Genomic DNA, 12,167 nt, shown 5'->3' with positions numbered 1-12,167 from the left:
CTAAAGGCGCACAGTAATTAACATTATCATTAATAGAAGGCTGACTTTTCCATTTGTTGACATGACATGGTTAGATTCAGATGGTAAATATCATATATTATGTTGGGTGTCCATATTAGAGATAATCACCATGTTTGAAATCATATCATATAATAAAATATAATTTGTTGTTACTACTGTAAATATATATTCAATTATTATTGGATCTCCTTCAATACTTTCAGAATCTTTACTTATTAAAATGATTTTGTTTCTGTATTTTAAAATATATTTTTTGATATTAACATATTTTAATGACAGTATATTTATTGAACAAAAATGTGTACTTTTATTTTTCAAAATAAGCAGAAAATAGTACAAACTTTGCTAAAGTGATTGTTTTGAACAAGTATTAACTTAGACATTATTTAAAAAAACAAACAAACATTATTTTAGCTGAAGTATTTGTATCAATAGTGTGTGCCTTTTACTCCATGCTGGTGCTGATGCCTCTTGCCACCTCATACATTTATACGATTAAAAAAAAAACAAAAAAAAAACAACTTGAATGATTTATTTTAACACAAAATCTGTTGCTCCGTTAATATTCAATACAACGTATATATATTTTCTGCAATTATACATTTTAGGCGCAGTGAATAGCACATTTTTTCTTAAGGTGGGCCTTTATCCCTGTTGTACCCTACATATATGCTTGTGACAATAAAGATACTTTGAATGACTGATGATTGCCAAGTGATCCTTTTATTAAAACAGGTTATGCAGAAGAATTCAAGAACTGAACTCACTTCACATTTCTAATTATGCTGTTAATCCATGGAATATATAGTGAAATCTTAATATACACATTAGGTTTCTCAGGTGAATTGCAGAGTATTTTATATCCAAATGATGTGACACCAACTGCAGTTTTTCCACAAACCAAAGGACCCCCAGAATCCCCCTGTTAAGAGAAAAAGTCAGTAAAATGCCATATACTGTATCACTTGAAACTCAGTTCATAAATTAACATAAGAATCAAAGTGTGTGAATCATCTTTTGTACGTACAATGCAGGATCCACCATGGCCATGTGTGCACATCATCTGCGAGACTGAGAAATTATTTTCCCACCTCTTGCGACATTCTCTGTTATTCATTATATGCACGTTTGCCTCCATTAGACGATCGCTCTTTGGGCCATCAGTCAACAGTTGTCCCCAGCCCGCAACAACACAGAGAGTATTCACCTCGACATCTTCACCTTTCTTTGGTAATGATATCCATTCAACATAGTTGTTTAGGTTGACTTTTTCCTGTAACTGTAATTCAAAAACACAACTGTTATTAATAAACCCAAGACTGAGCTGCTGCTGATTATACTGCTGTTTGTGAAGCTGTCAACAGTTAAATGTATTACAGGCTGTTACCCTCAAAAGCATGATGTCATTCCAAGAAAAATGAATCATATAGCTTGGATGTGGGATGTAGGACTTCACTCCGATACGATCTGAATTCTCACTGTTCCTTAAGTCATGAGCACCAACCACAACCGTCAGAATCTGAGATCTGTTGAAAGAGAAAGTCATGATGCTCAATTTCATCATACAATGTCAGCCAAAATTATTGCAAATACACAAAAACCCCTCACCCGTTCCAGCAATGTGCAGCAGTCATCACAAACTCATCAGAGATGAGGAATCCGCCACAGATATGTTCCTTATTTGATTGAAGAGAAACCATGTAAGGTCTGGAGTGGGGTTTTGCTTCTGTGCCGTTCACTATACCCACATTCACACGAGCTGAGAGCGAGATAGTGCCAAGTCAGCTTCTTCAGTAAATATAAATTAAATGTTCTTAAAAAATTAGAATAATGAGCTATTTTATAATCAGTCTCACCAGTGAAGGTCAGGTGTGGCAGCAGAGAGGCCAGCAGGAGCAGAGAGATGATGGTCATCATGAAGAAACAATCAGTGAGATCTCACTGACAAACACTGTATATATAGTTCGAAGGTGGGCGGAGAGAATGAGTTCCCCATAAGTTCAGTTTTTCTTGCACTACAAGCAACACAGTGATGAAAAGATATTGTTCCTGTTAATACTTCCGTTTTACCTTCAGACTAAAGATGGTCTAGATGATAAAATATGAAGCATGTATGCATGCATTTTGGTTCTTTAATCATTTGCAGTTCATAATACAACTGTAGTTTTTGTTTTGTTTTGTTTGTTTTTTTACCTACAAATGTACAATGTCTTTCTAAAAAAAGGCCAAGATCTGTTGATGCATGATGCAGGATGTTCATTAATGAGGACAGATTTCTCTCTTCTAATTCTTATGTCATGGAGTCATGATGGCTAAAGAAAAAAAGAAAAAAACGTGGAGTGATAAGTACACTTTTTCAGCACATATAATTAAAGGTTAAACTGTGGCTTTCTAAAATTCTTGATTTTTTTTTATTTTATTTTATTTTATTTCAGTTATTTCAATGAGCTATGCCACAGCAAAATACTCAAAAAGACACTGATCAAGCAAATAAATATGACAAACAGGATATAAATGACAAATTACTTCCATTATTATTAATAAAAAAACATTTATTTATATTTTTTATTCATTTATAAAAAGCAAAATCTTTCTTCTGATCTCTTCTCAGTACACACACACATACCCACAGACTCGCGCACAGAAACTTGTTCAGCACTTCCCATGCTATTTCATTAAAATACAGTTTTGCTTCTGTAAAACCATGTAACATTTCTCAGAAGCAGGGCGAGATCTTATAGATTGATAGCTGAGTGGTTGAGCTATCTGTCTATGGGATCTGGCCCTGAGCCCTGGCCATGATTTAACGATATTTGCATTTAAAAGCACACTGTCAGAAAAAAGGGTACGGTTGGGGTCCGTTTGTGAACACTTAGGGTACAAATGGTGAAGTTGTACCCTCAATGGGTCGTAGTTGAACCTTAGGGTACTCATATGTACTATTTAAGTGTAAAAAAGGTACAAATATGTTTCCAACTATCAGAGGGTCCATTTTTGGACCATTTAATCCCCAAACAAAGGTACAATCACTTGTGTGACAAAAGAAGTCAGCCAAAGTGTATGAAACGGTCACCCAAAGATATCAATTTTCATGAGTTGTTGGTTGTTTGGAAGAGATGCACAAAACAACCAAATATATTTACTGACTAGTTCTGAACAGTACACAAGCACATGACATTTTGATTATGCAGAGCATCAAGATAATAACTTTTAAACATAAAGCGAATGTATTAAAGTATGCCTGTATTTTTAATTGTAATTTCAATCTGATATAAGAGCTGTTTTAAGCTTTGCTTTTAATTTAGAGTTAGAGAATACATGTACTAATCTTTCTTAGCAGAAGCACAATGTAGACAAAATTATTTCACGTTTATTTAACATTGGTGTACTTTTACTTTGCCTCAAATTTCAAGTACGCATTTTCGCAGCCGGTCTTCTTTAAATTCGTGTCGTCCAATGGGATTGTAGCCCGCGCGGTGCATTTTATGCGCGGCAAAGAAGAAGAGATTGAGCACGTCGGTTATTCGACATCACGGCTGTCTCACTTCAGATGTTGTCGACGGAGGATCTTCTTGAAAAGTTCAAAGAAGCTGGAATACGTCGCTGAAGACGAAGAACAGACATTCAGCGGTAAGTTTAGTTTTAAGTAACGTTACTGTGAAAATCTGTTGGTTCTCTTTCTATTCATGTTTACTTGACCATTGCCTCTGTAGCTAGGCCTAACTTACCAGGTGCGTGAGGGAAACCTTTATTCGAAAACACTGACCTGACAAAACCAACCCAATTGTTATTACATTGTAAGCTTATTGTTGTTATTTTATTGTTTAGCCAGCAATTAAGATAACTTTTCGCATAACTTATACTCTACCACGAGACAGTGCTCGAGACGCTGACAAAACGGCGGTGAAACGGCCATAGAAACCGTTTAAACCCATCGCGTTTTGTGTGAATCGGCTTTTACCACAGATTTATAAATTTAGTTTCCCAGAATTTTCTTACTAACGTAAGTTACTCTAACGTTAAGTGATTGATCAAACTCACCTGCCTTTAATTTTCTAGTGATTCTAAAGACCTTGATTAACTTGCTCAGGTGTGTTTGATTAGGACTGGAGCTGAACTCTGCAGAAAAATGGGTTTCGCAGGCCAGAAATTGTGCCTTTTTTTTTTTTAATTAATGCAATGTTTTTATACTGATAAATGTCCATTGAAAAAGACATTGATTTTGTTGTTGCTGTTAAAACCTTGAGCTCACACTTTTATTTATTTTATTTTATTTCAGAAAATGAGGTGGATGGGGAAACAATAGAGTGTGGCCTCAGAGAGAACATGATCTCATATTTATTTCAAGGCTTCTCTAAAAAAACAGGCCAAGTTTAACAAATTTGTACACAAGATGGAGGTGGTAACAACAACACTAGAACCAGTGCCAGCAGAATCCTATCAACAAACTTCGACTACAGAAAAGTAAGTATAACATTGTGTATTATATTTGTCCTATGTTTAGTGGTTGACCGATATTGATTATATTTTTTTTATGCCTAATGCCGATATATCTTAGAAAGCAGAGTGGCCAAGCAGCACACACAAAGAAACACAGTTAACAGAGTTTTTATATTTATAATATACCGTATGATACAGTTAAGTAGTGCTGGAACGATGCGTCAACGTGATCAATTACGTAAATTAGTCGATTTGCGAGAAATGCCAGACACGACACCAGCAGCGAACTTTTGTGTGACGAAGAAGGGAGATAAGAGATGGAATGACTGTGGAGGATATACTTCAGAAATACCCTTTCTTGAAAACACCCTCAGGGGTCAGTGACATCACTGATTTTTAATCAGTTCTCAGCTTAAAATAAATGTTGAATGATAAACCAAACCGTATGCTCAAATGATCATTTATAGTTAACTCTTTTGTAAAAACAGTGTAATTTTCTAAATCTTCAGGTAAACAAATATATGTGCATTCAAGCTTAGAAATATTTGAACAGTGATATTACTATAGGGAAATGGCAACGAAAGTGGCAACAAAGAATATTAGAATGTCTGATTTTATTTTTTTAAGTACTTTTACAGGGTGTCTGCGGGGTCTTAAAAAGTATTAAAAGTTGATAAATCCATTTTGGGAAAATTAAGGCCCTTAAAAGGTATTAAAAAGTCTTAATCCCGATTTTATGAGGTATTAAATTCTGTTCAAGCTTTGTCAAAAGAATTTGACTCCAAAAAGTATGCATGAATATATTTATTTTCCTCCCCATAACTATTAAAAAAGAAAGGCGTGCTGTGGCGCGCGCGCCGTTTACGGGTGACGTCACGTATTTTGCGAAATGCGCGGTTAGGTGATGTTTCGATGTGTCGCCCTCCATACGTCGCGAAACAGACTCCGAAATGGGGAAATGTAAATTTGCGGACTCCTGGTTGGAGAAGGATGAGTTTAAACAATGGCTGAAGCCTGTCGCTGAAAACAACCGCGAGGCTTACTGTACATATTGTAAAAAGAAGATTAGCGTAGCCTCGATGGGCATCAACGCTGTCAAGTCCCACATGCACGGTGCTAGCCACAAGGCCGCCGTTGGCCGCAGAGAGCAGTCGCAGCTGTCCATCGCCAGTTTTTGTGCTCCAACACCGACACCACTACCTAACACGACAGCTGAACTTGTCAAAACAGCTACGACAGCGACCTCTGCCCCATCATCGGCCGACATCAGGGTGGCTATGGGCGGCACATCAACGATGCGCGCGGAGGTTATCTGGTGTCTCAATACTGCGGTGAATCACCACTCACTGAACTCAAACGAAGGTATTTCTGATATTTTCAAGTCAATGTTTCCAGACTCGGACATAGCTAAGACATTCACCTGTGGCAAGGACAAAACTGGTTACATCATGAGATTCGGGCTTGCAACCTTCTTTAAGCAGCAGCTCGTCGACACCATCAACAAAGCGGGCCCGTTTGTGTTAATGTTTGACGAGTCTCTCAATCAGTCAACAAAGAAGAAGCAACTTGACGTACATGTTCGTTTTTGGGATGATGACTGTGTCCAATCCAGGTATCTGGGCTCTCAATTCCTGGGACACGGAACAGCTCAGGACCTGTTGCATCACATTAAAGTAAGTGTAGTCTACTACCATTTCATTATTTCTGAGTGTTTGTTTGTTCAGTATTCAGCACTTGTTTGTTTCAGGTATAAAAAAAATACTGTCTGGTATGTTCTTATTGTAGTTATGCTTTCGTAAATCTGAACAACAAATAGTTTAATTTCTAATAATTATTTACATAACATAATACAATTTTTAATAACGTAAAGCACTTTGTGCTGCATTATGTATGAAAAGTACAACATTTACATAATAAATACATTTTGATTTGATTGCCTGTGTATTTCAAGAATAAACATTTAAGGCATATTGTCATTCACAGGAGTGTGTTGCAAAACTGAATATGAGGCAGCTTGTCTCCATCAGTATGGACGGCCCCAATGTTAACTTGAAGTTGGGAGACCTTCTTCAGAAGGAGCATGCAGAGCTGTATGGAGCTCAACTGGTCAAGGTTGGAAGCTGTGGGCTTCACACCCTCCACAATGCAGTGAAGGCAGGCTTTACCATGTGGCAGCTGGACAAGCTCCTTCGGGCACTCCATTACCTTTTCCACAATGTTCCTGCTAGGAGGGAGGACTTCACTGCCTTGACTGGGTCCACCTGCTTTCCGCTGCCATTTTGTGGCCACAGATGGGTGGAAAATCTCCCTGTAGCAGAGAGGGCAGTTCAAGTTTGGCCAGTGATTATGAAGGTATTATGTTTGTTTACTATTTACTTACTCGTCAATTTTTGATAGTGCTACATTTCTTATAATGTACTATATTTCTATGCACACATGTATCATAAAATTGTTATGTAGCAAATATATTCTCCAGGAGCTTGCATGATTGTCTCACTTTGAGAGTTCAGGGAAGAATTTATAAATTTTCATAAATTAATCATAAGTGATATGTTAATTATTTTATGCATTCGTTATAGATTCAGTTTTAAGTAATTTACAAATTATTAGTTAATTAATAAATTGTTTTGTATGGTTTGTAGATTCAGTTATAAATTATTTACAAGTGATTAGATAATGATAAAGTTATCATGAATGATGTGAATAAATGAATAAATCATTTACAACACTTTCTGCATCCCCTAATCTAAAGTGTAAACTATTCATCACTTGTAAATGTGTTACACATAATTTGTAGATCTTTCTTACCAGTTCATCACTTGCCTTGTATACACGTACAGATCAGATCTACGAAATAAATACGTAAAAGAAAGATCTACAAATGATGTGTAACACATTTACAAGTGATGAATAGTTTACACTTTAGATTAGGGGATGCAGAAAGTGTTGTAAAATGATTTATTCATTTATTCACATCATTCATTATGATATGCTATTTTTTTTAGGTAACTTACGACATATTTGTAAATCGTTAGCTTATTACTTAACCATTTATGAACGTGTATAGTCATGTTTTGTAAATGATTAGTTTATCATTATCTAATCACTTGTAAATAATTTATAACTGAATCTACAAAACATACATAAAATGTTAGCATATCACTTGCTAATCATTTATGAATGTTTAATAAATTATTAGTTCGTCATTAACTAACCACTTATAAATGACTTACAACTGAACGTTATAATAAAGTGTTACCCTAAATTTACTTATTTGTGTTAACTGTTTTTTTGCTTCCCCCCTCGAAAACCCATATAAAGTGCTTTAAGTTGCCAAGTATGTAAATAAAATTATATTTGTTTATGCAGTACGTGGATGCAGTCAAGCAAAAGAAGCTCCCAAACCCGGGCACAGCCTCTTACGACACCATTGAGGCAGCACAAGCTGATCCCTTTATCATTGCCAAACTCCAGTTCTTCCTGGCAATATCCAGGACCTTCAACCCCTTTCTGACCAAATACCAGACCGATGAGCCAGTTTTGCCCTTCTTGGCCAAAGATCTGAGTGAGCTGCTTAAGGTAAACGATAACAGTAAGGCCTAATTCAACTGAATGTGATAAATCTATATTAAATAGTCCTGCCACTAATTGCTTGCTGTATCCTCATAAGAGTCTACTGAGACGTTTTTTTGAAGAGAGAGCTCCTGCATGACCTCACCCCCCTGCAGCTGACCAAAGTCAATGTGGCTGATGAGGCAAACTGGGTCCCAGTTATGAATGCTGATATAGGCCTGGGCGCTGAATCTGCCATAAGGGCAAGTTTGATATATTCTCTTTGTAGCATTGTGTGTATGGATTTTTACTGTACACCAATCTAACCAGTTAGTGTAAATGTTCAGAAATTAACCTTTTTAACGTTTTATTGTACTGCTAGCAATGATTAGCAGTTACTGTATGTAGTTTTAAAAATAAATTTATTATATATTTATTATTTATTTATGTTATTTATCAAGTTCAATTAGAGGGAGGTAACCTTTGTTAAATTATAAATCATACTTTTTTATGCCATTTACAGTGTATGTTTACTTTTTATGTTCTACTTATCAGGCACTTCAGACCGAGCCAGGAGGCAGGGTAGGGGAGCTTTCTGTGCTCATCTTCCGGAGAGAGTGTAGGCAGGGCCTGGTTACCGTGGTTAAGAAACTACAGGAGAAAAGTCCCTTGAAGTTTCCAGTGGTCAGGGCCATAGCATGTTTGGACCCCACAAGCATGCACAGGGATCCAGAGTGGTGCCTCACAAAGATGAAGACTACAGTGCAGAAATTCCTGCAGGATAGTCAGTTGGCAGGAGGCATCTCAGCTGGTTAGGAAAAATAGTATAAAGAGAGTAGAAGCCGATAGGTCACTGTATGTCCTCTAATATTGGCACATTACGAAATTTAACACATCAGTAATTACCTATTTAATTCTCTCATTGCAGGTGATGTGATTGTCCAACAATTTGAGAGCTTTCTCACTGTTGAGGCTAGAGATGAGTGTTTCCTCTCCTTTCAGCCACTGCAGCAGCGGATTGACGTGTTCTTGCACTCAGCACTCAGCAAGTCTTACCCTGAGTTGTCAAAGTTCTGTCAGAGCCTTCTAATTCTCTCCCATGGACAAGCCACAGTAGAGAGAGGATTCTCAGTCAACAAGCAGGTCGAAACTTGCAACATCCTTGAAGAGTCGATGGAGGCTCTGAGGTTGATTTGCGACAAGATCAGTGCCTGTGGAGGTGCTCTAAAGGTACCTCTGACCAAGGAGCTCCTGGCTTCTGTAGCCTCTGCGAGGTCAAAGTACAGGATTCACTTGGAACAAGAAAGGAAGAAGAAAGAGACTACCAGACAGAGCCTCAAGAGGAAAGAAGCTGAAGACGAGTTAGAAGTTCTGAAAAAGAAGAGAAAAGTCTTAAGAGAGGTGTGCGACACACTGCAAAAAGATGCAGATCAGCTAGCAGAGCAGGCAGAGGGAAAATCTGGGTCATTAATGGCCCAACTGATCACCAAATCCAACACCTTGAGGAGAAGACACAAAGAAAAACTCAATGATCTGGAGCAAACTAAAAAGTTTATTGAAAGCAAGTCAAATGAACTGAGGCACATGTCAGGAGTTTGAATCAGTATATGCTTCACTGTTGCTCTTTGTTAATGTATATTTTAATAAACCTGGCCATTGCTTAAATTTATTCTTTTGCGCTTTGTTTCTTCCGAGCCTTTCTGAGTTCTGTTGTATGGTTGTGCTCTATTGATTTATTTGCAAGCCAGAACTGTTTATTAAGTTAAAGGTTTGTTGCTGATTAGAACTTGAAGTGCGATGAGGTCTTAAAATATTTTGAGAAGGTCTTCAAAAAGTCTTAAAAAGGTATTGAAATTAACTTCAGGATTCCTGCATATACCCTGTTTTAGTTAATGTGAATGATTAACTTTTTTTCTTTTTGTCAATTTTCAGTTGTGTTATGAAGTTGACCGAATGCATTCATCAACTGTCAGTTTAAGCCAGCGCTTCAAGGACGGCTTTACCAGTATTGTGCCAAAGGTGCTTGAGCTTGTTCAAAGAAATGCTCCATTGGCCAAAGTCTACAAAGAAGCAAGAGAAGAGATGCTTGCAGAATATCTACCAGGTATTGACATAAAACATAGTGGTTTTGTGATAATCTATTTCTGAGCTTTTTTTAAGAACTGATAGTTTTGTTAATTAAAAGTATAGGTGCTCAACAAATATATTTGTTGAAAATTTGTGCTTGGTGTCCATACAGTATCTCCATGAGAAACTGATCTAGCAGTGGGTGACATAACCAACATCTTGTATCACGATATGAGTAATTTTATTTCATGATAACAATGCATCACATTATAGTTTTTCTTGCAGGAAAAAAGTTTAATTAAAGAAGTTCATTTCCAGAACAATTTACAAATAATGTGCTCACACCCTTGTCATCAAAGATGTTCATGTCTTTCTTTCTTGTGTCGTAAAGAAATTTGTTTTTTGAGGAAAATTTTTTCCATATAGTGGACTTTTTTCTTTGGTGCCCGTGAGTTTGAACTTCCAAAATGCAGCTTGAAAGGGCTCTAACGATCCTAGTCGAGGACGAAGGGTCTTATCTAGCGAAATGATCAGTTTTTATTTTTTTATTTATTTTTTTACAAATTACAATTTGTATACTTTTTAACCTCAAATGCTCGTCTTGTCTAGCTCTGCGATGCGCATGCGTACTCAGTGCACTTCAAGACAGTTAGGATAGGTCGAAAAACTCCCATCTCATTTTCTCCTCCAACTTCAAAATTGTCCTACATCGCTGCAGAAGTACTGACCCAGTGTTTACAAAGTGAACGTGCGAAGAAGGTCAAACGCCCTTTACAAAAAAAGGTAAAACAGTGATGTAGGACAATTTTGAAGTTGGAGGAGAAAATGAGATGGGAGTTTTTCGACCTACCTTAACTGTGTTGAAGTGCACAGAGTACGCATCGCAGAGCTAGACAAGACAAGCATTTGAGGTTAAAAAGTATATAAATTGTAATTTGTAAAAATAAAAATAAAAAACGGATAATTTCGCTAATCAAGGAACCGGCTTTAGACGCGCATGAATATCGCATGAGATGTATCGCCCAGCCCTAGTTTGGGTATGCCCTTTCATTCGCAAATTGTATCTTTGGTAAAACATGTATTCACTTAAAACCAGCTTGTAAACAATTTCATGCATTTTATTCAACATTTATTGATATTTAACATTTATTGGTTTTTTTCTTTTGTTTGTTTTTTTGTTGCAAATTGCTGAAATGACTGACAATGAGTAAAGGAAACCACTTATGGAGGGTATACATGAATATGAAAACAGGCAATTTATATTAAATTGAAGAGTACTTTTATTTATTTTTACAATAGATTCTGACTTTCATGCAGCACTGATTCTGCTGCCCCACATTTTTAAAGAGAAAGTTGAGAGCTTAATCCCATTGGGAGAGGTATGGAACTATTTGTTAAACTCACTTTATAATGCTCTGATACAGGTCCGGTTATGCAGTTCTGACAGATGTTGCATTGTTTTACTGATAGATGTTTAACATATTTTCTTTTTTCACAGTGTGATGCTGATACTCCATACCCAACCATACAGTTGGTAGAAACTGACTGGAAAATGGCTTTCTCCTTTTCGAAGTGGATGGTGTGGAGGTGTGCAGGGGAAAAGGAGTTGAAGAAGGGATAATTGCAGCCTTCAGTGCTTACTACGTTTTCAACTTTGCTTTTCCACCCTACATGAAGAATACGCTGACCTTCCTGCAGCATGCCATAACAAAGATTACTGAGGTGGGTGGCAAGCCCCTTCCAATAACTGTCACCCGAATAATGAATATTCTGTGCTAAAATTTTGAAAACCTGGACTGTCACAATGATCTGGAGAATACCAATGAGCTACAGCCTAGGACAGATGAAATGCATCCACCTCGTAGGAATGAGCTTTTGACGAACTTTAAAGAAAATCTCTTCGGTTTCATTCTTAAATGTAGAGAGAAAAAAAAATCACATTCCACAGACTGTCCAGCAAGAAATGGTGAATGGCATCATTTTTAATTTTTTTTTATTTTATTTTGTTATTTTAAAGAATTACGACTATGATTCACACTTCCATGCGTACGCAGTAAAAGTTGACTTTGAATGGAGTGTTATAAAAC

General features: G+C 36.8%; 2 protein-coding genes across 2 annotated transcripts; one reads left to right on the top strand and one right to left on the bottom strand.

Moving 5' to 3' along the window:
• Positions 1-516: 516 nt before the first annotated feature.
• Positions 517-2,036, bottom strand: LOC131530375 (mast cell protease 1A-like). Its single transcript, XM_058760598.1, has 5 exons — positions 1,878-2,036; positions 1,630-1,780; positions 1,409-1,547; positions 1,049-1,300; positions 517-943 (listed from the first exon to the last, which is right to left on the bottom strand). The coding sequence occupies exons 1-5, from the start codon at positions 1,936-1,938 to the stop codon at positions 785-787; spliced, it is 762 nt and encodes a 253-aa protein (XP_058616581.1). The 5' UTR covers positions 1,939-2,036; the 3' UTR covers positions 517-784.
• Positions 2,037-3,510: 1,474 nt separating this feature from the next.
• LOC131530371 (uncharacterized) lies at positions 3,511-9,079 on the top strand. Its single transcript, XM_058760593.1, has 7 exons — positions 3,511-3,651; positions 4,301-6,134; positions 6,445-6,813; positions 7,831-8,040; positions 8,132-8,276; positions 8,569-8,824; positions 8,942-9,079. Exons 2-5 carry the CDS (start codon positions 5,412-5,414, stop codon positions 8,171-8,173), a joined length of 1,344 nt encoding a protein of 447 aa, XP_058616576.1. The 5' UTR covers positions 3,511-3,651; positions 4,301-5,411; the 3' UTR covers positions 8,174-8,276; positions 8,569-8,824; positions 8,942-9,079.
• The last annotated feature ends 3,088 nt before the right edge of the window (positions 9,080-12,167 follow it).

The sequence above is a fragment of the Onychostoma macrolepis genome, chromosome 22, assembly GCF_012432095.1.
Source record: "Onychostoma macrolepis isolate SWU-2019 chromosome 22, ASM1243209v1, whole genome shotgun sequence".
Classification (NCBI taxonomy): domain Eukaryota; kingdom Metazoa; phylum Chordata; class Actinopteri; order Cypriniformes; family Cyprinidae; genus Onychostoma; species Onychostoma macrolepis.
The sequence above is the reverse complement of the archived record's forward strand: the minus strand, read 5'-3'. Positions and strand labels throughout refer to the sequence as shown.

Excerpts from the sequence above, each read along its gene's own strand:
- LOC131530375 (XM_058760598.1), bottom strand. The coding sequence starts at position 1,938 with ATGATGACCATCATCTCTCTGCTCCTGCTGGCCTCTCTGCTGCCACAC. Across the intron at positions 1,781-1,877 it reads GCCACACCTGACCTTCACTG|CTCGTGTGAATGTGGGTATA; the intron begins GTGAGACTGATT and ends TCTCGCTCTCAG. Across the intron at positions 944-1,048 it reads GCCATGGTGGATCCTGCATT|GGGGATTCTGGGGGTCCTTT; the intron begins GTACGTACAAAA and ends TTCTCTTAACAG.
- LOC131530371 (XM_058760593.1), top strand. The coding sequence starts at position 5,412 with ATGGGGAAATGTAAATTTGCGGACTCCTGGTTGGAGAAGGATGAGTTT. Across the intron at positions 6,814-7,830 it reads TTTGGCCAGTGATTATGAAG|TACGTGGATGCAGTCAAGCA; the intron begins GTATTATGTTTG and ends TTGTTTATGCAG. Across the intron at positions 8,041-8,131 it reads ATCTGAGTGAGCTGCTTAAG|AGTCTACTGAGACGTTTTTT; the intron begins GTAAACGATAAC and ends TATCCTCATAAG.